The following is a 27,472-nucleotide window of genomic DNA, read 5'->3' on the forward strand; positions in this document are numbered from 1 at the left end:
CAAAACAAACGTCCAAAAGGAGTTTGATTATGGCCTGCCTCTACTAAACGCCCAGATCACCACTACGTCTACAAATACACCCCCACGACGTCTACACTTTTTGCCCATAATGAACCAAAAAAACGCCTAAGCCCCAAACGTCCAACACAAGGGCTTTTAGGCGAAGGAGGAGCCAGTCCTTCGCCTAAAAGCTGGATTCTGTAACCGGTGTCTGTCAAAAACAACACCGATTACAGAATTCCCCCCCACACACACACACAACGATCCAGGCAGGAGGGTGCCCAAGCCCTCCTGCCTTGTCGAACCGCGACCCCCTCCCCCCGACAACATCGAGGCAAGATGGAGCCCAAGCCCTCTTGCCCCATCGAACCGCGACCCCCCCAATGACATCGGGGCAAGAGGGAGCTCAAGCCCTCTTGCCCCAGCAATCGTGCCCCCCTCCCGCCAAGTACGAGCAGGCCAGAAGGGAGCCCAAGCCCTCCTGGCCCCGGCGACCCCCCCCCCCCCCTCCGACACGAACGGGCTAGGAGAGAGCCCAAGCCCTCCTAGCCCCGGCAATCCCCCCTCTGACACAAACGGGCCAGGAGAGAGCCCAAGCTCTCCTGGCCCCGGTGACCCCCCCCCCCCCCCGCCGATGTTCTCTGTGTGTGTGGGGGGGGGGGGGTTGATGTATCGCGGCAGGAGAGATGCCTCATCTCCCCTACCGCGATGCATATTCAACGTGCATTAAAATAATAACATTGTTTCCAGTGCAATAGGTGAGACATTCTAGACATGTCAGAATGTTTCTGTTCTGTCTGCATAGAGAACATGTAGACTCCGGTCTATAGCTGACAGGCCGATCCCTGGTGGTACCTGTTAGCCAGCCTGCATTTGTTTCTTTGGAGTTTGGTGCCATCTATGCTTTTTCCTCATCTTCTGTTTGGCAGGGGTTTGAGCGCAGGCTGTTAGGCCTCGTTTGGAGGCTCAGCAGTGTCTTGCAGGACACTGGCTGTGTTTTTGCCTCCACCCTTTCCCATAATGCGTCCGTGTGTTCTCTACGCAGGCAGAGAAGAAACACTTCGACGTGTCTAGAATATCTCACCTATCTACTGGAAAAGATATTATCAAGGCATATAATCTTCCAATATGACAGCCATTATTTCAGGTGTAATTAATATTAAATTATCTGCTTCTATTTAACCTTTCTTCATAAATTGTCTTATTTATGATACTCAAAAATAGCTGATGAGTAAGACTGATAATCTATCAAATTGTCTAAATTTCACTCAACTGCTAACTTGTATTTTAAGCATTCAATTTTACTTGCATACTGATTGGATTAATAGATTGCAATTTTTAAAATCTGTTTAATGCAAACAGCTTTTAAATACTTGAAAATGTTACACACTGGAGTCTTTCTTTATTTTGAAACAAAATATTAATTTCTTATCTCATTACCTTGTAAAATTATATCCTTGTCTCCTTTATTTTGTGTAAAATAAAAATGTTACAAAACTATACTATTTTCAGCTCACTTATAGTTATGTTTAGAGTGTTTAGGATGTTTATATTCTAGTTAAGTCTTAACAAACTCAACTAATCAGATACCCTCATTCCACATCCAATAAGATAAAAAAGTCCATCCAATTTGCTAACACCTGTCCTGCCACTTAAATAAAAATTCCTTGGAACCTAGCAGCTCCCCACCCCCCAATCTCCTAACACTCCTCTCCCCCTTTACAGGGTATACCTTCAAGAGGCAGGAATGATGTCCATTTACTCTGGCCTCAGTGCTGCCATCTGAAAAGTGCTGCCATCTGAAAAAAGGAGATTCAACTGACTAATACAATTGTTCTGATTTCACATGCTAGCAAGATCATTCCATGGAGACTATAGCCGTATCTGAATCATGAACTGCCTGAAGTTGAAGCAGGGTTCACGAAAGGGCAAAGAACAAGAGACACACAGATGTGATATGGATCCTTGAAAATACAAAAGAATAACAAAGTATATCTATGTGTTTGACTACAGTAATACCTTTGACTGAATAAATCATGAAAAATCTGGGCCACAGAACACCTGAGTTGTCATACACAACCTTTACATTGATAAAAATACAACAATTTGAGCAGAATAAGGAGAAATAGAATGGATCAAAATTGTCTAAGGTATATGACAAGGTTGCATACATTCTTACCTATTTACTGTATTACCGAGATTTTTGGAAACCAAAAATGGGGGTCACTGCTTATATTCCGATCATCACCCACCCGCACCCTTCCTGGACTTGATGCAGGCTGCCGCCAGGCCTGTCGTATAGCCTGGTGAGGTTGACCAAGACAGGAGGGAATCCTTCCTATCTCCTGTCCTGGCCAACTCTGCCAATTTTTTTATTTCCCACCTCCCTCCACATACCTTTTTGAATCCCTGATGGCCATTAATGTACTGGGCAGGAGCAAACTTTCTGCAGTCCTGCCCTGTGCTGTGCCCCTCCCTGAATGGCCGCCTCAAGTTCTCCCGGCCCAGCGGTGTGCTGTGCATGAGAGCTCTCCTTACTCCTGCCCGGCGCTGAGCCATACGCTGAATGGCTGCACTGAGATTTCACGATTTTTGTATATATTCCCAATAAGGAAATAGGTCTATAACTGGCACAGAGTGTATTGTCTTTCCCTGCTTTAGGTTGGATTGTAATTCCTGCTAGTCTCATAAAATATGGTAACTGTTCCCTATCTGTTAGATTATTAAACAATCTTGCCAAAAGATGAGTTACAAAGGATATAAACTTTTTATAAAACAGTCCCGTAAATCCATCCATTCCTGATGATTTACCTGTCTTAATATGACGTATTACTCCTCGTATCTCATCCTCTGTTATATCCTCATCCAATCCTTGGGTTTCTGATTCTTGCAACTTCTTCAATTTTATTTGAGACAAGTAATTTGATAGAGAAGCGTCCTTTCGCTGGTATTCTGATGTATAGAATTCCAAAAACCTATCGTAAATATCCTTCTCTTTTGTCAAAATATCTCCATATTTAGATTGTATACTCATAATATTACCTTGCATATATTGTAAACTAAAACTAAACTAAACTAAACCTTAAGTTTGTATACCACATCATCTCCATAAAAATAGAGCTCGGCACGGTTTACAGGTAAATTCAATAAATGAGGGAAAGACATAATAAGAAATTAGAGGTTACATTTTAAATAGTTAGCTTTACATCTTGGAGAAAAGCCAGGTTTTCAGATGCTTTCAGAATAATTGGAATGAGCCTAGGTTCAGCCGCGGGGCAGGGAGGTTATTCCAAATCTCAGTGAATTTGAAGAAAAGGGATTGCCCTAATTTACAAGCATACATGACACCTTTTAACGAAGGGAAAGATAGTTTGAGTTTGTGGGCGGATCTGGTAGTGTCAGGTCTCGAAGAATTCCAGGATAGTGGAATTAGGGGAGGAAGAATGCCATGTAGGATCTTGAATATTAGGCATGTTGTACCTTAATATGATGTGCTACTAAATTCCCTGCCCGGTTACCAGATTTATAATGTTTAAGTCTAAGGCGGTTTAAATTAAATTGAATAGCTTTGTCTTCCATTTTTCCCCAAACCATATGAATCTCTTTTATTTGAATCCTAAGCTGTTCCCCTCCCCCCTTCCCTTCTTGTGTTGCGTTACTAATCCCATCAATTTCTCTCTCAATTTTTTTTCCTCCCTTTCTTGGATCTTTTTCTTATGTGAGGCTATAGAAATTAGTTATCCCCTTAAAAGAGTTTTTAGGGATTCCCAAATCGTAATATGTGAATAATGATCAATACTATTATTATTCAAAAAAGTTCTGATAATCTGTTCTATCTTCTGAACTACCTTAGGATCTTTTAATAGATTATCATTTAATTTCCAATACCATGTCCCAATCTTAAAATATCCCCATGTTAAATCATATTGGGGCATGATCTGCCCAGCTGGATTCCTCTATTTTAACATCTATTAGTTTACCTCCCAACACTTTATCCAAACAGATCAAATCAATACAGGAATAAACTTTATGAGGGGAAGAGTAATAAGAATAATCTTTTCCTAGTGTATGTAATCTGCCATCCATCTAATAAATTTAATACTTCTAAAAAAAATTTTCAGTTGTTTCCTATCTTTTTTTGTTCCAACGAGGATCCAAAACCTAATTAAAATCCCCTCCCACCAATAGTAATCCTTGATTTTTCAAAATTATGCTCAGAATTTTTCAAAGAATTAGGATCATACAAATTCACCAGCGTCACCTTTTCCCCATTCAACTCCTCCACTCATATAATCCATCTCCCTTTATCATCCTTGTATTCAGCCTTTGTAAGGACTTTCAATTTTTTGTCAAATAGTATCCCCAGTCCTGCTTTCTTTTTCTCCTTCTTATTAGAAGCCCAAATTTGCACTGGAGAGTCTTTAAAATTAATCATCTTTTCTCCCAATTTTTGTAAATGTGTTTCTTGTACATAACAAATATCATAATTCAACCTTTTCATCTCCTTTAAAAACAATTGATGTTTTTGAGGTATATTAAGACCGTTCACATTTAAACTTCCCAATCTTATCTTTTTCCCATTCATTCCTTCAGTGACCTTTTTATCCTCTTAGCTTCCCTATCCTTATCCTGCCCAGCTCCAGTTCCTCCTGTTGCCTTTTTTTGGATCCAGCAGTAGTCTCCTGCCAATAATACCTTTCCAATTTTTGTAATGCTGTTGAACAAGTATTCGGCCTAGTTGATTCCATCAAACCCTTTTTATTTAAATAGTCCTCTGCTTCAGTCACAGTAACAACTTTCTTATGAGTACCATTAATTGTAATCAAAAGGCCAAATGGAAACAGTCATTTATAACGCAAATTCTTCTGTTTCAAAACTGTAAGAATTGGATGAAATTCCCTCCTCTTTTGTAGAGTAATAGCAGATAAATCCTGAAATATCTCGATGTTATGTCTGCCGGGTTACCGTACCCAGTTCTCTGGCTTTACGGATCAATCGCTCTTTATCCAAAAAATTATGCAAGCTCACACTTATATCCCAAGGCTTTTCAAACATTCTAGAACTTGCCAACCTGTGGGCCCTGTCTATTTTCACTGTGGCTAAGGAAACAACTTCTACGCTCTCGGATGTTAACATAAAGGCAAATAATTCCTGCGCCACTTTCGCAGCGTCTTTATATACCTCAGTGTCAGGAACCCCTCGTAGTCTCAGATTCTGCTGCCGGGATCTATTTTCCAAATCTTCTATATGATTTACACAGTCTTTCAGTTGTTTTTGGGTGCCCCCCACCTGGCCACCTATGGTTTTCAACAATGTCTCTTGCTCACCAACTCGCTGCTCAGTTTCCTCTACTTGCCCCAACAGGTCCGCCAAATCTTGCCTTATTTCTTTTACAGCATCTTTAATTTTCCCTTTCACTGCAGCAACATCGTTCTTTATTTCCAGAGCCCACTGCTGAAGTTCTTCCATTATGGCCGAAACCACTAGATCATCATGTCTACTCCGGGGCAGAACCGCTAGTTCTATCTCCTCTGATGCACTCTCTCCCAACTCACATGGCGTCTCATGGGCAGCTCCCGGTCCATGTCAGAGGCCACCTCTCTCCTGCTCTTCTTCCCAGGGGCAACTCTCCTCGGGGGATTTTTTTTGCTGGCATTTTTTCTCACAGTTCTCTTCAAATACTGTTTTTCTTTATTTTTTGCTTTCTGTATCGCTTAAGCTTCACATAGAGGGGGGGGGGGTTTGGAAACGCAGAGGTCAGCACTCCCTCCTCAACCCGCCATCGAGGTTGGTGACATCACCAGAGAAAAGATAAAATGTTAAGTAAAACTTGGTCCACTGCAGCCTCTAAACTAGGGGTGTCCAACCTTTTGACTTCCCTGGGCCACATTGGAAGAAAAAAATTTGTCTGGGGCTGAACAAATACTAACGCTAGCTGAAAAGAAATACGAGTGTATCTAATAATAAACCTTCATTAAAGGGACACTGTAGAGAGGAACCCAAAAATGCAGTAGTACCCTGACTGAGTGATCCTCCACGTGTGCCGCTAATAGTAGAAGCCTAGTTCTCCCATTTACTTCTATTACAGCTACAGTGAGACTCTTCATAGGCGAGCCTCATCAGAGTGGGGGTCTCCTGCCAATTTGATGTTTTCTTCTTTGTGCTCACCATTCATCTTTCATTTCTGTACCATCCCTTCCACTGCCATATCCAACATTTCATTTTCCTTCCCACTGTCTACCATCTCTCTCTCCCTGCCTTGTGCCATGTGTCAAATCTCTCTATCCCTTCCATGCACCATCTCTCCCTTCCTCCCCTCCATTATTTGCAATTTCATCCTCTCCCCTCACCATACATGTCTCCCTCCCCGCCCCCTGTGCCACCAACTTTCCTTCCTCATATCCCTTCCCTCTCTCTGTGCCACCAGCTTTCCTTCCTGAAGTTCTTTTCACCTCTTCCCTTCCCCTGTGCCACCAACATTTCTTCCTTTCCTCCCCTTCCAAGGTTTGTGTCTTCGGGTCGCAGTATCGACAGTGACTCTCACATGCTGCCTGCCTCTAACCTGTAAAATTCCCCCCTGCTGTGAAGAGACTTCCAGGTCAGTGACAGGCAGCATGTAGGAATTACTGCCAATACCGCAACCTGAAGCAAACCTTGGAGTACAGGGGAGGAGAGGAAGAAAAGTTGGTGGCACAGGGGAAGGGAAGAGGTGAAAGGTACGACGAGACTGTGACACGGTCGGCATGGCAAGATTGGTGGCTGAAAAGGGAATTCCATTCCTTCCTCTCTCCTTATCCCCCTGTGCAGAAGTTTTTCATCTCTCCCTCCCTTACCCCACCTCCACCCCCGTGAGACTGCAACTTTTGGGCCTCCTTAAATAGCAGCGGTAAACAGGCTGTTCTCGGCCTGCCCACCAGGGCTTCCCTCTGCAGCATCATCAGTGATATGGCAGAAGGAAAGCCCCGGCTGGCAAGCCAAGAGCAGCCTGTTCACCACCACTGCTGCTTTAGGAGAAGAGACTCACTGAATCAGTGAGTCTGATTTTATAAGGAAACAAATTGATTTGAATCAATTCACCAAAGTGAATCAGGCAGCATTAATTTCAAACCAGTCCGCACAAAACATCTTGCTGGGCTACGGGTTGGACACTCCTGCTCTAAACAGTTGGTAGCTTTCTGATATTATCCATAAAACCCAACTGTGTTTCAGTAATTGGTAGTTTAGGGACATCTAAATAAGCAACAGCAAATATAATATTCACCAAGTTCTCCTTCTACACCATTCAGTTTTATGAACTTCTATTATGTTATCTGTCACTTCTCTAAGCTGAAGAGTGTTTCCTCATAAGGTAGCTGTTGATAATCTTTGTCATGTTTCGTTTCTCTAGACCAAGGCTGCCCAAGTCCGGTCCTTGAGATCTACTGGCAGGCCAGGTTTTCAGGATATCTACAATGAACATGCATGAAAAAGATTTGCATACCAAGAAGGCAGTGCAGGCAAATCTCTCTCATGCATATTCATTGTGGATATCCTGAAAACCTGGCCTGCCAGTATATCTCGAGGACTGGACTTGGGCAGCCCTGCTCTAGATCTTTTCTACTTCTGCTATCATTTTTATAATACAGCAAACAGATCTGCAAACAGTACTTAAGGTGTGGTCATTTATAGAGTTATTATAATGATCTGTTTATTCTGTTATGAGTGACTACTATGTAAAGGTTGTATATGAGAACTCAGGTGTTCTGTTTCTTTAACCAGTGCTGAACACTTCAGCTGAAGTTATCAAAATACTGCTTGCAGTGATTCCAAGAGTTTTTTTTTTAATTAACAGCAATGTATAATCTAGGATCCAGTATTTGCTGATGTTTGTATTAAAATGTTTCTGCCATTTAGATTTCCCAGTCTCACATGGTCTTTCAAGTTTCCAAGTTTTATTTAAAATGTGATAAAACGCTTACAAAAACTTTCAAAGTGATTTGCATTAATAAAATAGATATATAGAAACATATAAAGAGACAGATGTAAACCATGATTAACTTGAAATTTGGGTAAAAGGGCAGAACTTTGTTAAAAAAGAGAAACGGGAAAAACATTAAGGAGAGGAATAACGGATTGCCTAAAAAGGCTAATTTATAAACATCACAGAATAATGATCGTGTTTACTCTAAATAACACTCTGTAAATTTTATTATGTCACTCCTTGCTTCCTTCTTCAGATCATTAATGGGTAAGTAAGAACATAAGAATTGCCGCTGCTGGGTCAGACCAGTGGTCCATCCTGCCTAGTAGTCCGCTCCCGCGATGGCTTCCAGGTCAAAGACCAGTGCCCTAACTGAAACCAGCCCTACCTGCTTATGTTCCGGTTCAGCAGGAACTTGTCTAACTTTGTCTTGAATCCCTATAGGCAGTTTTCCCCTATAACAGCCTCTGGAAGAGCGTTCCAGTGTTCCACCACTCTCTGGGTGAAGAAGAACTTCCTTAAATTTGTACGGAATCTATTCCCTTTTAACTTTAGATATGCCCTCTCGTTCTCCCTACCTTGGAGAGGGTGAACAACCTGTCTTTATCTACTAAGTCTATTCCCTTCAGTATCTTGAATGTTTCTATCATGCCCCCTCTGTCTCCTCTTTTCAACTACTTGTTTTTCTTCATTGGGAGAACAGACCAGCTCTACTCTGTTTTCTATGCTTTAAATCAGTTACCACTTCACAATAGAACATGCCAGCACATTCTTTGACTTTTTAATTTCCTCATTCTCTCTAAAAGACATCTGAAAATCATGTTATACTTTTTCAGTTGGTGCAACATTTTCTCCATACTGATTTACAACCTTAAAGATCATTAATAAATGCTGTCTTTGCTAAACCCATACTGGCTATTCCTCTTTAACTAATGTTTATATGTCTAACGATCTTGCAATACATTAAGGACTAGATTCACTATGCAAACTGATCATGTACTGATCGGTTTGCAAGCTCTTGAAAACAGAGAAACATAGAAGATGATGGCAGAAAAGGGCTACAGCCCATCAAGTCTGCCCACTCTGCTTACCCACCCCCTGTCTATGCCCTAATGACCCAATTTCCTTATCTTGACCCTCGTAGGGATCCCACATGGGTATCCCATTTATTCTTAAAGTCTGGCATGCTGTCTGCCTCGATCACCTGCGCTTGAAGCTTGTTCCAATGATCAACCACTCTCTCTATGAAGAAATACTTTCTGGTGTCGCCATGAAATTTTCCGCCCCTGAGTTTGAGCGGGTGCCCTCTTGTGGCCGAGGGTCCCTTGAGAAAGAAAATATCATCTTCCACTTTGACATGTCCTGTGAGGTACTTAAATGTTTCGATCATGTCTCCCCTCTCCCTACGTTCCTCGAGAGTGTAGAGCTGCAATTTGTTCAGTCTCTCTTTGTACGAGAGACCCTTGAACCCCGAGATCATCCTGGTGGCTGTCCGCTGAACCGATTCAATTCTGCGCACATCTTTACTGTAATGTGGCCTCCAGAATTGCACACAGTACTCCAGATGAGGTCTCACCATGGCCCTGTACAACGGCATTATGACTTCAGGCTTTCGGCTGACAAAACTTCTATTGATACAACCCAATATCTGCCTTGCCTTAGATGAAGCCTTCTCCACTTGATTGGCAGTTTTCATGTCTGCACTGATGATTACTCCTAAATCTCGTTCTGCTGAAGTCCTAGTTAAAGTTTCTCCGTTCAAGAAGTACGTCCTGCATGGATTTCCGCTTCCGAGTTGCATGACCTTACATTTCTTAGCATTGAAGACTAGCTGCCAGGTTGAGGACCAACTTTCCAATGTAAGCAGGTCCTGCGCCACATAATTCTGTAAACTGCATTCACTTACTATATTACATAATTTGGTGTCATCGGCGAATAGTGTTATTTTACCTTGAAGCCCTTGAGTCAGATCCCCTATGAATATGTTGAAAATGAGTGGACCCAGGACCGAGCCCTGCGGCACTCCACTGGTCACCTCCGATATTTTAGAAAGGGTACCATTAACCACCACCCTCTGAAGTCTGCCACTTTACGACCAGATTTCCCTCCAACCCGATTCACTAATGCCTGTAGCAATCTGATCCCGATCGTCCCATGCAAATTAGTAAAACCCCATGCAAAATAGCCAAGCAGGAGGACCCGGGCACCTCTCCTGCTCCAACGTATTTTACAGGTACCAGTTGGGTGGGCCGGGCACCTCTCCTGCTCCAAAGTATTTTACAGGTACCAGTTGGGTGGGCCGAGCCCGACCGCCTGGGCCGACCAGGGGTGGGCCGGGGGGTGGTTGGCCTAGGAGCAGACTGAGCACCCCTCCTGCCCCCAATATTTTGGTGCCGGGGGGTGTGGGGAGGGGGCAAGGGAGGGCCGTGCCGGTCGGGGGGGGGGGGGGAGGCACAGCAGAGCAGGGCAGGCAGGAGAGATCGGGGCCTGGGGGGGTGTCGGGCAGATCTCTCTTGCCTGCTCCCAGACTCTTCTGCTTTCTGTCGCCATTCTCCACAGTGCGGGCCCACTTTAAAACCACGGGCTTGCACTGCAGGGAACAGCAGGAGAGTCCGGGAGCAGGCAAGAGAGATCTAGGCTGGGCTGAGCCCTGACAGCAGTGATAAGAGGCTGCTTCTCCTGTCATTACTATCAGGGGTGTGTGCATGAGCGGGGATCGCTCTGGCCGTGTGTAGGGGGCATGCTAACGGAAACAGATTGTGTGCGGTTTGGAGGTTCAGTGAATCCTGCCCTAAGTTGTTACCAGTACAATTGTTGAAGTAAAATTTGTGAGCTTTTTCACTTCACTTTTTATCTTTGTCGTGTAGGAAATAGGTTTAGGTTCTGGAAACCAAATTTAGGGCTCCTTTTACTAAGCTGCGTTAAGGCATAAACGCGTGGAATAGCTCACGCTAAATTGCCCCATGCGCTAGACCTTAACGCCAGCTGGCATTAATTTTCCGCGTAGCGCACGGTAATTTTCTGTGTGCGCTAAAAATGCTAGCGCGCCTTAGTAAAAAGAGACCTTAGGCTTTCAGGTAGAAAGCTGAAATTTAGAATCTCCAATGTAGTGCCCTTAGAAATGCTGCTTATTTCATGCATAGGACCCAGAGAATGCAAGATTTGGTAGAAGCATGGAGACCACTTGACAAGAAATCATAACACAATCAAATTTGACTTGACTTAAGAGGAAATACTCTAAAGCAGGGGTGTCCAATGTCGGTCCTCGAGGGCCGCAATCCAGTCGGGTTTTCAGGATTTCCCCAATGAATATGCATGAGATCTATTAGCATACAATGAAAGCAGTGCATGCAAATAGACCTCATGTATATTCATTGGGGAAATCCTGAAAATCCTACTGGACTGCGGCCCTCGAGGACTGACATTGGACACCCCTGCTCTAAAGAAAATTACTGTGCTAGCATTTAACTTTCAAAAGGGAGGCTATGATTTAAAAAAAAATAAGAAAAAAGGTTAGGAAACAAAATTAAAAAGAGTAGCTGCAGTGGTTAAGAATGTTTCTGTGAGGACAAGCAGGCATTTATGCTCTCACATGTAGGCGACATCATCCATGGAACCTGATTTGGACATTACCAAGTGTACTGTCACTTTAAATTTTTTAAGGCAGTGCCCATACCACAAGCATGCCAGTGTCTGTGCCTTCCTTCCCAACTTTGGCTCCCAGGACCATTAGTTCTTGGTGATTTCTGCAGAGCTGAGAAGCTGTGTCTTTAGCATGTTAAGCTTTTCAAAAAAATTTTTTTGTGCCTTCCCATCTTTTTTTTAGTACTTTTGGTCATACATCTTTGTTTTTACTGTGTTCTGTTTTCATACTGATTTTGGTTTAATTTTGTAAACTTTTTCATTTTTGGCCTTCGGGCCACTTTGGGCCCTTTTTTCTTCCCAGGAGCATCATTTGTTTTGGGGAAACTATTTTACTTGAGCTCCCTGGGCCACTAAATATTTTAAGTGTAGTTATCAATCTGGGTCATTGTTAAGATGAGTTATTTTATCACTATTGTGTCCAATTTGATCATAGACCCTATATTATGCAATGAGACCTAGTTACTAATGTCGCACTGTTAATTCCAGTTATATCTTAACAATAGTCCACATTGATAAATTCTACCCTCCCCTTACATGTATGATGCATATAAATGTGGCACCAAAGTTATAGGATTGCCCTGTAAACGTTTTGTTACCTTTAAAAGTTATTGCATGGTCCTACTTTTCTTCAAAATTAACATTTTCCTAAAATATTACAAATACACAGGAAATACTAGTGTTTCTTCCGAACAGACAATTGTGCAAGGTTGACATGAATCAGGAAAAGTATCTTGATGCAGCAGAACAAGCACAAGGAGATTTGCTTGCTCTATCCTTTATGACTCAGGAATGGTTGGTGGCATTTCATTTCTTGGCAACAAAGGCTTTCCTATATCTGCCTGAAAGTAAACAAACATTCAAAATCAGGCATATACATAAATAAATTTATACATTGTAACTTAAAAATCTACTGGTAGCAGCAGCGTTGTGCTAATAGTATTTGTGCAATCCCATAATCATATACTGTATTTTCATGCATATAAGCTATGGCTTATTCTTGCTTTTACACTTTACCTAGAGGGGTTGTGGCTAAAATACATGTTCCTGTTTACATAAATGAGCGGTAGACTATGCAATGTGCATATCAAATTTAATGTGTGGTTAAATTGTGCTATTAAACCAAAAAGGGGGGGGGGAGGGGGATAGACACATGCCTGGCACATGCGCATAAAGGTTTTGTAGTAAGTGCGGCTCTTGTGTGCAAGCCCAGACAAAAAACAGAAGTGTCACCACATATCAGCACCTGATCTGTGCCTAAATATGTGTGCTTTCATTTTCAGTTTTGTTCAGACATACGTACATGGGTTTTTTGCTTACTATTTGCAGCTCTCTGTACTGCACATGTTAACACCTGCACTCCAGCATTTGGCACACAATAACACGTGCACACCCAAGCAGTGGCTAATACATAGCTGTACCCTATGCAGAGGTTTATACAGAAAGGCAGATAATCCACAGCTTATAGTTAAATTTGGTATTTAAACTTAGGCTGTGTAACATTTTTAGGAGCCTTCTAATAGAACACTACAGAATATAGGCCTAGACAACATCCCATAGGAAAACCCTCCATAGAAAGGCTCCACACAGGAAAATACAAGGGCCAGATTCCAACGACAGTAATAAATTTTGTTTGGTGGACCGATGTTAAAGGATAAAGTGGATGAGACTTGATATATCGCTTTTTCTGTGTGGTGACAATCAAAGCAGTTGGTGTATTTTAGACAGGTTCTTATTTTGTACCTTGGATTATGAAGTGTTATGTGACTTGCCCAGAGTTGCAAGGTGTGGCAGCTGCTCTAACCACTCGGCCACTCCATCTATTCCATCTGGCATTGACATTTTCCATTCCATTTTCTGTCTTCATCTTGATATAATACCAGATTACAAATCACTAACCCTTGAAAAAGGTTCTATGGTGGGTTAGTTATCTACTTAAATTGGATTTGTTTTGATATTGTACTCAGGTGTGCGGTCATCTCTTTTTTTTTTCAATTTTGGATGATAATGGGCTCCTTTTACTAAGGTGCGCTAGTGTTTTTAGCGCACGCTGAAGATTAGCGTGTGCAAACCACGTGCTAAATGAAAAATACTAACGCAAGCTCTATGGAGACATTAGCGTCTAGCATGCGGCATTGTAGCGCGAGCTAAGCACGCACTAAAACCGCTAGCACACCTTAGTAAAAGGAGCCCTATATGTAGGAATTGCTTGATTTTTGGTTTATTGGTGCTTGATATATCATATTTTCCATCTTATGGATCAATGTACATTTAAAATAAAACACTTTTTTCTACCTTTGTCGTCTTGATATTAATTCCCTTTCCAGTGGTTGCTGTCCATATGTCTTTTCTTTCCTGTTTTGTTTCATTCCTTCACTACTTCTCTCTTTGATATATAGATTTTTCTTTTTAGCTCTTCCTGCTCATTTTTACTTTTCTGCCTCTCTGTCCACTCAAATTTCACCCTTGTCCTCCTTTTTACTTTTCAGCTACTTACCAACTTTCTATCTCCCTTTCTCATGCTGTAGCTCTCCCATTTCCCATCTCATGCCTTCACCAGCCTATTTCCTTATCTTTCATCTTTGCCTCTGTATTTAATATCCTCCTCTCATCCATCTCTTTGTCACTCCCTCAGTCTCTCCCACATGATTCCCTAATTTCCAGTATATCCCCTCCCTCCATTCTTGTAACCCAGTATCTCCTGTTCCTCTCCACTTCATGGTCTGACATCTTCCTGTTCTTTTTCCTCCACCATCTTCCTATCCTATCTCTCTTCCCTTCTGGCCCTTCCCCCGTCCATCATCTCACATCCTCCCTCTCTCCCTCATGGTCCAACATTGCTCTTGCTCTCTTTCCTGATGTTCTTCCCTCCTCTTGCCCATGATAGAACATCGCTCCCACCACACCACACCACTGAACATTTGTCCTTCTCATCCTCTGCTCCAACACAATTCATGTTCTTCCCAACAGCCCTTGCATCCAGCCTGCTTTTCCTGGGTCCAGCGTCTCTGCTATTCTCTTTTCTTTCCAAGGGAAGGTCTCAGGGACCCAGCCTCCCATTCATAGCTAAGGCTCCCCCAAAGGCAGTGCATATACTATTCAGCATTCCCCCCACCCTACAGACTATGCAGTCCAGTTACTCTCTCTTTTTTATTCCCTCCTCCCTGTGGTGTGATGTCTCTTTCCCCTCCCCCACACGTTGCCACTTCTCCAGAATCAGCTCTTTCAAGGCAGCCTCACCTCTTGACAACCTAAAAGCTTTTTGCAGCACTGTACAGAGAGATAGCTTCCGGGTCAGCAAGAGGTAGGTTATCTTGAAAGAGATGATGCTGTAGAACTAAAGCACCAGCATGTGGGGTAGGGGAAAGAGATGTTGGGCCGAGGGAGAGGAGGAAAGAAGAGAGACACAGGGCCATAGGAAGTGTGAGAGAGAAAAAATGCATGACCACCTGTGGGAGAGGGAGTGGAGGAGAGAGGAGGAATGTTCTGCCCCACACACAGTCTACCATTGGGGCCCCTGCCCATCCCCCAAATTTGGAGGGCTGCCTAAGTCTCTATAAAATCTCTCCCTCCATCTCATTGCCCACCATCTCTTGGCCTCTCTCTCTCTCTCCCTCACCCCATCCCCCTTTCATAATTTGGTTTTTTTCTAGTCCCTCCCTACCTGTGATCCACATTTTCCCCTCTCTTTTTCTCATCCCCTGAGCTAATTTAAAATAGCTCCAGAGTAGGATTACCATATGGCTCCAGAAAAAGGAAGACGGATTGAGACATCCAGGTTTTACTTCCAGTGCTTTCAATGGAATTAAACCCAAATGTCTCAGTCTGTCCTTTTTTCCATAGCTTTCAATGAAAGTTAAACCCGGCTGTTTCAATCTGTCCTCCTTTTTCTGGAGCCATATGGCAACCCTAATCCAGGGGAACCCACGGTCTGGGCATCTCCTCCCCTTGTTGGTCCAGCTCCCTCTCTTCCCTTTACCTTTGTGGTCGTCTTTGAAGATCAAGCTTTTCCTTTTCAGAGGTGAGCTGGTGCAGCAGACACTCTCACAAGCAGCTGGTGGCTGCTCCAAAGCTTTCCCTCTACTGCGATCCATCCAAGTGGAAACATGAAGTTGCATCAGAGGGAAAGCTTCAGCACAGTGATCGGCTGCTTGTGAGAGTGTCTGCTGTGTTGATGCACTTGTGAAAAGAAAAAGTTTGATCTTTAAAGATGACTGTGAAAGTGAGGGGGGGGGGAGGGAGGGAGCTGAACCAACAAGGCAGAGAGATGCCCGGACCATGCAACTCCCTGGAACGGTGGGGCCCAGAGCAGCTGCCCTCTTTGCCCTCCCCTAACGCCGGCCTTGGCTTCCAGGCTGCTGCTCTGTTACCTGTCCGAAGGCTTTTTCCCAAGGTTCATTTAGCTAACCCCTTCCCCTTCCAGCCTCTCTTTGGCTCTAGAAATATATTACTTAGTCACCTAGGGAAACTGAGCCTCATTTGAACTCCTCCCCCTGCTCAAAGACTGACAGCTAAGGTTTGGGGGAGTCCTGGAGTGCTGCACCTGAATTCTTTCCTTGAACAGGCCAGATCTTTCAGTCTGCCTTGGATACTACTCTGTGTTTGGGGCAACTTAATGCACTCTCTGCTGGGTAAAGATTCTATATTCTGAGAGCTACCCCTCTGGTTATTACATTGAGCAGGTGCATGCTATCAGGGCTGAGAGTCTACTTAATAAAGGCAGATGCATGCCTATGTTATCTTTTATAAAATAGACACCTTTAAAATCTTTCAATATACTGTAAGTGTCCAAGATTAGTAAGAATCACAGAACAAATGATGCACAGCAGAATCTATATGCAGTTCTTTTTGACAGACACCGGTTACAGAATCCAGCTTTTAGGTGAAGGACTGGCTCCTCCTTCACCTAAAATCTTTTGTGTTGGGCGTTAGGCTTTTTTTTGTTGATTATATGTTATAAGTGTAGACGTAGTGGTGGTCTGGGCATTTAAACAGCTGAACGTAGAGGCAGGCCATTATAAAAAAAACCTCCTTTTGGAAGTTTTTTTTTATTTTTTTGAGAATGGACATTTTCCCTGCTTCTACTTTCAGCGTTTAGGGCCTAGGCCAAAAGGGGACGTATTTTTTTTTATTATGCCCCTCCACATGTTCATAAATAAGCCAAATCTTATATGGTTCATATATACCTTCATACCCTTATTTTGTATTATGAACACCTAAAATCCTATTGTACCTAACTATACACTACAGAAGCCCTTAAGTCCTCAGGTGTCTCCTATCTATAGGTGCAGTTGTATTTTGTGGGTTTTAGATGGCTCATGATTTCCACTACAAATATACTTGTTAGAGTGGTAAATGTTCCTGGGCCCACCACCCCCTTCCGATTTAGATAAACTGCAAAAAAAACTGTCTCAAATCTGAGCCAGAATTGAAATTGTGAGCTGTTGGTCCTGAGCACCTTTGCTTCCTAGCCAAATAAGAGCTCAGATTTTAGGAACTATCCAAAACTGCATGATTATGTGCATAATTGCATTATTTCCTGGGGTACAGCTTATGGAGGATGTAATGAAGTCACTTAACATAGAACAAAGGCATAGCTTACCTGCTTTCTATTTGTTCGGTTGCCTTTCCTGGCTGTTCTTCCTCTTATTCCCAATAACGGTATATTTATTCTTGTGTGCTTTGTTAAATCCTGTGAAATGATATAATTAAAATGCAGTTAAACTTAAGGTATATAATACTAGAATTTACATGAGGAAGTGTACATTTTCACGTACTAGGTGAGCACTCAGTACTATTTTATAAATGAGGCTTTGAACCCATTTAGATGGTAGCTTAGTGAGGGTGAATGATGCCCTTCACCTGCCCACTTCTCTGTTCCCCCCACTTCTTCCACCCCCCATGCCGCACGCACCCCCTTCCCTTCCCCCATACCTGTTGGATTTTCCCGGCGCGAGCAACATCATGAACTTGCTGCCTGCGTTGTCGGCTGTCCCTCTGACATCACTTCCTAGGCACATGACCCGGAAGTGACATCAGAACTGACGTGGGCAGCAAGTTTGAGATGCTGCTCGAGCCAGGAAAATTAAAAAGGTATGGGGGAAAGGAAGGGGTGCATGCATGTGGCAGGAGGGGGGTGGGGTGGATGGGTGCCAGTGCCCTCCCACCTCCCCTCCCCTTTATTACGCCACTGCATTTAGCATATAAGTGCAAGGGAGTGTTCATAGTAGAGGAGCATTTACTTCTGCTGTTGAGATGGTGTAAGTGCGAGTACCTAAATATAGGCATGTAGAGGCTGACTTAAGCTAGCATTTGGTGATGGAATCTTGGCATTCAAATGTTTTGGGTTTCGCCCAGGTACTAGTGGCCTGGATTGGCCACCATGAGAACAGGCTACTGGCCTTGATGGGCCATTGGTCTGACCCAGTAAGGCTATTATATTGTTTATTTATTTATTTAAAAGATTTCTTAACCGCCTATTCCTAGGCGGCATTACAAATAATAACACATAAAATAAAGCAAACAAGACTTGTGCAAACAAAGATTACAGATCATTCAATATAGCTCTCCATAATATATTAATCCAAAAACCAGAATTAGTCAGAAACATCATTCATTGGAATGCTTCTATAAAAAGAGTAGTTGTAAGCATTTTCTTAAACTTCTGAATATCAGTCAGCGCTCTTTGCGGTCCACTTAATTTGTTGTTATAGAATTAGCATACATTGCACTGCCTTATTTGTGATAGTCATTTATGGAATTGCCACCTTTAGTTTTAAAAAGGGGGGAAGGAAGGCCAAATGGTAGCCAGTATGATTAAAAAGTGAGGTAAAGGAAGCTATTAGATCTAAAAGAAAATCCTTCAAAATGTGGAAAAAGGATCCAACTGAAAATAATAAGAAACAGCTTAAGCAGTAGTGTACCAAGGGGGGGGGGGCCGGTCCGCACTGGGTGCACCCTTAGGGAGAGTGCATAGCCGGCCTGGTCCCTATCACGCTCCCACCCTCCCAGTGAGAGCAGCAAACCTCCCTGCAGTATCGTCGGCTGCTTCGCGGCTCTCTCCTCCCTCTGCTGCATCACTGATGATGTCATCAGTGACGCTTCACCGGCAGGAGAAAGCCGCGAAGCAGCCAACGCTACTGGAGGGAGGTTTGCTGCTCTCGCTGGGAGGGTCGGAAAGGTTCACTTGGGGGGGGAGAGATAGGAGGGTCAGCGGGGGTTCGGCTGGGAGGAGGGAGAAGCAGTCTGCCTCAGTGCTCCAAGGCCTGGCGCCATTACCTTCTTCGGGCAGCAGCAGCTTTTACAATTCGCTGCTGTTGCTGGCTTCAGGCCTTCCTCTCTGCCGGGTCCTGCCTACATCCTGTTTTCATGAAGACAGAACCCGACAGAGAGGAAGGCCTGAAGCCAGCAACAGCAGTGAATTGTGAATGCTGCTGCTGCCCGATGAAGTTCAGGACACCAGGCCTTGGGTGACAGAAAGAGGAAAAGGAGCAGAGGGGGAGAGAATTGGGGAGAGTGTTGCTGTACCCAACTGGAGGGATGAAAGGAGATGCCAGGGCTTGGAGGGAAGAAGAGACGCAAGGGCATGGAGGGAAGGAGGAAGGTATGCCAGATCATGGGAAAAGGAAGGAGGAGATGTCAGAGCATGGAGGGGGAGGGAGAGATGGAAGAAAAGGAAAGGAGAGAGATGCCAGGAATCAGGGAAGGGATGATGCCAGACCGTGAGATGGGAAGGAAAGAAAGGGCAAGAGGGAGATGCCAGAGCATAGGGGAGGGGGTAGTGACAGAGAGAGAAAAATGGAGAGGTGACAGAGTTGAAATCAATCATGTACAAAGGAGAGAAGGGGCACGGGATAGATAGTTTATGGAAGGAGCATAGAAAGAGGGAAGATGCCATATGGAAGAGAGAGAGAGAGAGAGGGTGCACACTGGATAGAAAGAGCACAGAGGGCAGTGTATGGAAGGGGCGAGATAGAGGGTGAGCAGTAGATGGAAGGGGAAGAGAGAGGGAAACAGACACTGAATGGAAGTGTGGGGGGAGGAAGGACAGCTGCTGAATGGAAGTGTGAGGGAAATGGGGAGCAGATGCTGGAAGGAAGTGGGGAGGAGAAAGAAAAAAAGGGCACATGCAGGATTGAGGGAAGAGGATAGAGTTAGTTACTGGAAGGGGTGAGGGAAAGAGGTGGTAAGCTATAGGTAGACACAGTGAAAGAGGGAAATTGAGGACTGAATAGTTAAAAAGAATTTAGACAGAGGCAGAAAATAAATTGAGAAGGAAGACCAGGGAAGAACAGGAGGAAGGGAGCGGAGAGAGAGATGCCAGAGCAGGGGGGACGGAGAGGAGACAGATACCAGATCAATGGGGATGGAAGGGGAAGGCGTACAGTTTCTGGAAGGGGCATAGAAGGAGAGAAGATGCCATATAGGGGAAGAGAGATGGCAGACAGTGGATGGAAGGAAGAGAGTAACAAGAAGATGAGGAAAGCAGAAACCAGAGAAGACAAAGGTAGAACAAAAATTTTCTATTTATTTATTGCTTTAGGAGACATGTGTCACTGTTTCTGTGGTATTGCATTGTATGCAGAGTCCAGCTTCTTGCTGGTTCAATTTAACCTTTGTCTATGTATTTCTATTTTATCCTCCCTTTTACAAAACTGTGGAGCGTTTTTTAGCACCAGCCGTGGTGGTAGCAGCTCTGATGCTCAGAATTCTATGGTTAAAATCCACACTACAGTTTTGTAAAAGGGGGAGGGGTAAGTTTGTGATGACATTCCATACTAGGCGAAGGTGTTTTCTGTGTCTTCGAAAGACATGGTTTTCTGTTAGACTGCAGGATTGATCTGTACTAGTCTGGCTTTAGTTTTACAATGGGTGTATTGCTGTTGTACTTCTCACTGCAGTATGTAAGAGTCTGCCTTTTCCTAGGTACTCATGTGTGACGTGTAGCTTGTTACTAAAAATCAGTATAGAAACCAAACCAGGTTGTGCATGTGCAAGACCGGAAGGTTAGGACTTAGATAGGAAGACAGGACTTAAATGAGAAACCAAGGTGGCAAGGGAGCCTCTTCTGGTGATACAGACAGGTCGTGACCAGTTTGGGCCGCCGCGGGAGCGGACTGCTGGGCAGGATGGACCTATGGTCTGACCCGGCAGAGGCACTGCTTATGTTCTTATGTTCATACAGATGGAGAGGGGGGAATGCCAAAAAATGATGGGCCCCGGGTGTCACACATGCTAGGTACGCCACTGAGCATAAGGAATGATAAATCAAATGCAGGCAATACTTTTCCTGCCAGTAGGGGTTGCTGTTTCACTATCATATTTTTAGTAGTGAGAGACATGCAAAATTTGCAGAAATCCAGGGTATCTTCTCAACCCGAGCAATTGAGAACAAAATATTGAAGCACCACCACCCACTGGCAGTAATACAGTTAGAGGACTTCCTCTCAGCTTAGAGGATCAATGGTTGTGGCACAGGGCTTTTTACTTATGGAGATTGGATACTTTTTAAACCTCTTTAAATATTTAATTATTAGGATTTCTTTACTGCTTTTTTTCAAGGAGCTCACTCAAGGTGGTGTACAGCAAGAATAAGTCAAACATAAGCAATAGACAATTACAACAATAATAAAAAATTTTTTTAAAAATTCAGATTATAATACATAGTATGCTCCTCTCTTCCCAGTACTCTAATTAGCTTGGAGGATTTCTTGTTCTGTGCACACTCTGGGGTTTTAACTTCCTCTCTGCCCAAGTCCTGCCTTCCTAAGTAGGTAAGTTAGCTTTCTTCCCTTAATGTGACCCCGTGAAGGAATGCAATTAAGGAAATCCAGGCTTATTCAAGGCACTCCATCATAGTATGCTTATGGTAGAAAGCAGAATCCCAGCTGGGGTTGTTTTTTTTGGGGGGGGTTTCATATTTTTACTCCTTGTATAAGTTAATCTATAAAACTATAGAATAAATAACCATGCATGAGCTATATGTATAGCAGGGATGCCCAAATGGTCGATCGCAAAGTCAACGTGAGTCAATCACATTGCCTTTGTGATCTTGTTCTTCCTGCCTCTAAGCACGTACAAGCACCAGACCCACAAGCCTTCACCTCTGACGTCAGAATTGACGTTGGAGGTAAAGGCTTCTGGGTCTGGCGCTTGTACGCGCAGGCCTGGCTCGGGGAAGCAGGGAGACATCGGAGTGGTAGCTTGAGGAGGGGCAGGGGGAGGGAAAGAATCAGGGAAGTAGAGAAATCAGCGCAAAGGCTTAGGGGGCAGGGGGAAAGAGAAAGACAGGCAGGCAGGGGAAGAGAGAAAGAAAGACAGAAATAAAGAGGGGGCAGGGGGAGAGAAAAAGAAAGACAGACAGAAAAAGTGGGGGGGGGGGGGGCAGAAAGAAAGATATATTGGATTTACAGTCAGAAGAAGAAAGTGCAAACAGAGACTCATGAAATCACCAGACAAAAAGATAGGAAAATTGATTTTATTTTTAATTTAGTGATCAAAATGTGTCCGTTTTGAGAATTTGTGCCTGCTGTCTATATTTTGCACTTTGGCCCCCTTTTACTTAACTGTAATAGTGGTTTTTAGCGCAGGGAGCCTATGAGCGTTGGGAGCTGAAAGGGGCATTCTGCAGAGCTCCCTGCACAAAAAACCGCTATCGAGGTTTAGTAAAAGGGGAGGGGGTATATTTGTCTATTTTTGTATAGTTGTTACTGAGGTGACATTGCATATTTTGAAGTCATCTGCCTTGACCTCTGAAAAAAACCCCGAATACAAATGATAATTAACATTTTCTCTGTGTACAGTGTACTTTGTGTTTTTTAAAAAATTTTATTGTTGGTAGATCATTTTGACTTGGTCATTTTAAAAGTAGCTCGCAAGCCAAAAAAGTGTGGGCACCCCTGATGTATAGAGTTTAAAACCTTACCTTTTTTTTATCTGGCTCATCCACCAGGTTATTCAAGGCCTCATAAATGTCATTCCTATCTATTGACCTTACAGCTCTCTTTAACTGGTCGAGACTAGCATTTTCTTCCCATTGTGTCCAAAGTCGAAGTGCTTCTAAGGCTTGATTGTATATGCCTCTATGTTCTTCTCTCAATGTTCTCCAATCTTTGGTATATCCAAGTTCTCCAAGTAGTTTTGACCAGTCACTGCCAATCCTGTTAGCTATCTCATGTAAAGCATTCTGTTTTACTCCTGAGGAAAACAAATTATACACACCATTTTGTAAAAATATCAGAATTATGAAATATGGGTTTATTTCAGGTATGTATACAGGGTACTGCAAAAAAAAGAAAAGAAAAATCTCTCCTAGAGTTTTTAAAAAAAATGTTTTCTCAGCAACCACTTGGAATTTCATCATTAAATTTCACAGCTTTATTTGTTGATGGACGGAAGATAGCAAATGGGACACTGTGATACCAGGGTACAAATTATATTGCAGGGATAGGGTGGATTGACTAGGTGGAGATGTAGCATTATATGTTAATGAGGCCTACAAATTCTACAAGAATCAAAATCACATCTTGGAGTCAATATGGGTAGAAATTTCATGTGTAAAGGGGAAAAGGCAAACATTACGGTAACCATGAAAATATTCACAACCATGAGAAAACTGAAACAAATTTGATATTGCTTCAAAGAAAATTTTCAGATCTTGGTTCAGTCACTGGTACTATCCCAACTAGTGTACTGCCATCTGCTTGACCAAAATAAACAGACATGCTGAAATGTTATCAGAAATTAGGGAGGCTAATGAACTAGATAACACAATAATAATGGGTGATTTAAATGACCCCTATATTGACTGGGTACATGTAACATCAGGGCATGCTAAGGAGGCAAAATTCCTTGTTGAAATCAAGGACTTCTTTATGGAGCAGCTGGTTCAGGAATCGACAAGAAGTGAAACAATTCTAGATCTAGTTCTTAGTGAAGCGCATGAATTAGGGAAGGTAATAGTGCTGGGACCACTTGATATCAGTGATCATAACATGATCAGATTTTATATAATCTCCAGGAAATCCAGTACAATAGCCTTTAACTTTAAAAAAGAGATCCATGAGCACAAAGGTTAAAAAGAAACTTAGAGGAGCAGTTGCAAAGGCCAAAAATTTACATTAGCTGTGGATGTTATACAAAATACCATCCTGGAAGCTCAGATCAGATATATTCTATGCTTTAAAAATGGAGGAAGGAAGTCCAAATGGTAGCCAGCATAATTAAAAAGTGAGGTAAAGGAAGCTATTAGAGCTAAAAGAAAATCCTTCAAAAAGTGGAAAAAGAATCTGACTGAAAATAATAAGAAACAACATAAGGAATGACAAATCAAATGCAAGGCAGCGATAAAAAAGGCAAAGAGACCTTGAAAAGAAGTCTAGGGGACACTTGGTGAGGATACAAATAAATACTTTTAAAACCAATAGGAGGAAATTTTTTTTCACTCAGAGAATAGTTAAACTCTGGAATGCATTGCCAGAGGTTGTGGAAAGAGCAGATAGCGTAGCTGGTTTTAAGAAAGGTTTAGGCAATTTCCTGGAGGAAAAGTCCATAGTCTGTTATTGAGAGACATGGGAGAAGCCACTGCTTGTCCTGGAGTGGTAGCATGGATTGTTGCTATTCTTTGGGTTTTGGCCAGGTACTAGTGACCTGGATTGGCCACCATGAGAACGGGCTACTGGGCTTGATGGACCATTGGTCTGATCCAGTAAGGCTATTCTTATGTTCTTATTGTGTTGGAGGCAAAAACACTTAATAAAAACTTTGTTAGATATATTAAAAGCAAGAAGCTGAGAAAATAATTATTTGGAACACTAGATGACCAAGGGATAAAAGGGGTGCTCAGGGAAGGCAAGGCCTTAGCAGAGAGATTAAATTAATTCTTTGCTTTGTTCTTCACTGAGGAAGATGTGGTGGAGATACTGGTGCCAGATGTGGTGGAGATACTGGTGCCAGAAATGGTGTTCAGTGCTGATGAATCAGAGAAACTTAAACAAATCTCTATAACACAAGAAAATGGAATGGGGCAATTTAACAAACTGAACAGTAACAAATCACCTGGAGAAGATGGTATACACTTTTAAGAAAAAATCTTAAAATTTATGTCTTTCAGAGATTCTTACCTGATCTAATTTATTGAAAATTTTTCTATTACCTTCATTATTGTTTTATATTATATTCTTTTAAATCTTTGTTAACTGGCTCGAGTCCTTGTTGAAATGATCCGGTATATAAGATGGAAATTAGATTACATTACATCCCACAGTACTGAAAAAATTGAAAAATTAACTTGCAGAGCTATTGTTAGTAATTTGTAATTTATCTTTAAAATCCAGCATGGAACCGGAAGATTGGAGGGTAGCAAATGTGCCGTTGATTTTTTTAAAAGGGTTCCAGAGCTGATCCGGGAAATTCTAGACTAGTAAGTCTGACATTATAAAGAACAAAATTACAGAGCATATACATAAGACATAAGCATGGATTAATGAGATAAAGCCAACATGAATTTAGTCAAGGGAATTCCTCCCTCACCAATCTACTACATTTCTTTGAAGGAGTGGATAAAGGTGAGACAGTCAATTTTGTATATTTTGATTTTCAGAAGGCATTTGACAAAGTACCTCATTAAAGACTTCTGAGGAAATCAGAAAGTCATGGGATAGGAGGTAATGTCCTATTATGAATTAAGAACTGTCTATAAGATAGAAAACAGAGTAGGGTTAAATGGTCAATATTCTCAATGGAAAAGAGTAAATAGTGGCGTTCCCCAGGGATCTATGCTGGGATTGCTGATTTTCAACATATTTATCAATGATCTAGAGATGAGAATAACTAGGAAGATAATGAAATTTGCCAATGACACAAAGTTGTTAAATCACAACAGGACTGTGAAAAATTGCAAGAGGACCTTGGGAGACTGGGCATCAAAATGGTAGATGACATTTAAAGTAATGCATGTGGGAAAGAAGAACCCAAACTATAGCTACATGATGCAGGGTTCCATATTAGGAGTCACCACCCTGGAAAAGAATCAAGGTGTAACAAACACGAACATTAACCAAGAAAATATGCACAACACTGAGAAAACTGAGACAAATTCAGCATTGCTTCATCAAAGAAAACTTTCAGATCTTGGTTCATTGCTACTATCCCAACTAGATTATTGCAAAGTTCTTTATGTAGGACACCAGACTACATATTGAATTTAATTGAAATATCACCCAAAGACAAATACAACCTGATCAGCAACCATATGAGCATGATTCCCAAATCCTAGAAGAATCAAATACAAAACTATTACCATACCATATTGTTTCTTATACCCAGCAAATATCAACTGGGAATCATTGTGGCTTACAAAGGGTTAATAAGGTTAGCAACATAGACATTATGAATCATAGCAAGACTTTAATAAAAACACCTATCAAGTACGTTTTTAATTACGATCTCTCTGATACCTGGAACAATCCATCTGGCATGCTGCAGGGGTCACCATTATCCCCATTGCTTTTCAATGTTTACATGACTTCATTAGGTGCATAATTGACCCAGCTGGGGATAAAACGATTTAGTTACGCAGATGACTTTATGATCATTATCCCATTCGCTACCTCTCTCTCGGAAGTTACTCCTAAGGCAACAGAAGTACTAAATTTGATGGAACAATGGATGACTGAATTCAGACTAAAACTTAATTCAGAAAAAACAAAAATTTTTTTAGCTTCGTTACACCCACTTGACACTAAAACATCACTGTGCATCAATAAACTTAGTTATCCTATTCAATCTACTATGAAGTTATTGGGTGTAACATTGGACCAGAGCCTAACCATGAAAGACCAGGTGGACTGCTTGGTTAGAAAGGGTTTTTTCACTCTCTGGAAGCTTCGGTCCATTAGAGCATATTTTGATGCTTTATCATTTAGAATTCTGATAGAATCCCTTATACTGAGTCAACTTGATTACTGTAATATTGCCTACTTGGCAATTTCCCAGAAGAATATGCGACAATTACAACTGGTGCAAAATACGGTGGCCAAGCTAATTTTGGGGTTGAAGAAGTTCGATCATGTAACACCTTCCTACCGACTTCTGCATTGGCTGCTGATGGAGGCACGTGTTAAGTTTAAGTTTGGATGTTTTTGCTTTAAGGTACTATTCGGTTTAGCCCCTAAAATATTTAACTGACCTTTTATTTTTCTCAACCAACAGACATAAGAGAAGCTCACACATGAATTTTGTTTCTCCACCGGTTAGAGGATGTACATTTAAAAAACATCATCAGCATCTTTTCTCATATCAGGCAGCATTATAGGGTAAAGATCTGGAACAATTACTTATGCTCAATAATACTTATGGGGAATTTAGGAGACACCTAAAAACATATCTATTCCTGAAGTATTTAGGTAACTGATCTATACTATCTTATTCCATAATAACTGATCTCTAGAGCTGTTAATCACTAGCTTTTAACTTTGTTAACTCTACTCAATTTGTAGTACCTTTTAATCATTGTAAATCGCATAGAACTTCATGGTCCTGCGGTATATAAACTTTTATTATTATTATTATTTTTTAGCACCTTCCTATTCACGCCACAACCTTCCCATAGCTGGCAGAAATCTGGTTGAATCCTTTACCAGCACAATTAAGGAACACCCCCTCCTATCAAAACTTTTGTAAAGACCTAAAAATCTATTTGGAAAATACCTTACCCCCCCCCAAAAAAAAAACAACAACAAAAAACAGGCTATGACCACCAGAAACCAAAAAAATCTATCTCAATAGATGACTAAGCTCCATACAAACTGGGAAAGTAAAACCCACACCAGAACCTGTAATAGCAAGACTACAACACCAGATATAGGCTAT

General features: G+C 42.2%; 1 protein-coding gene across 1 annotated transcript in view; it reads right to left on the reverse strand.

Moving 5' to 3' along the window:
- Positions 1-11,419: 11,419 nt before the first annotated feature.
- LOC117352634 overlaps positions 11,420-27,472 on the reverse strand; it is a 43,399-nt gene continuing 27,346 nt past the window's right edge. Inside the window, exons 4-6 of the mRNA XM_033929208.1 lie at positions 22,527-22,798; positions 17,205-17,294; positions 11,420-12,444 (exon numbers count right to left, since the gene is read on the reverse strand). Of these exons, the coding sequence (XP_033785099.1) occupies positions 12,382-12,444; positions 17,205-17,294; positions 22,527-22,798 (425 nt within the window). The 3' untranslated portion in view covers positions 11,420-12,381. The remainder of the gene's footprint in view (positions 12,445-17,204; positions 17,295-22,526; positions 22,799-27,472) is intronic.

Source organism: Geotrypetes seraphini, chromosome 1 (genome assembly GCF_902459505.1).
Source record: "Geotrypetes seraphini chromosome 1, aGeoSer1.1, whole genome shotgun sequence".
In the NCBI taxonomy this organism is placed as follows: domain Eukaryota; kingdom Metazoa; phylum Chordata; class Amphibia; order Gymnophiona; family Dermophiidae; genus Geotrypetes; species Geotrypetes seraphini.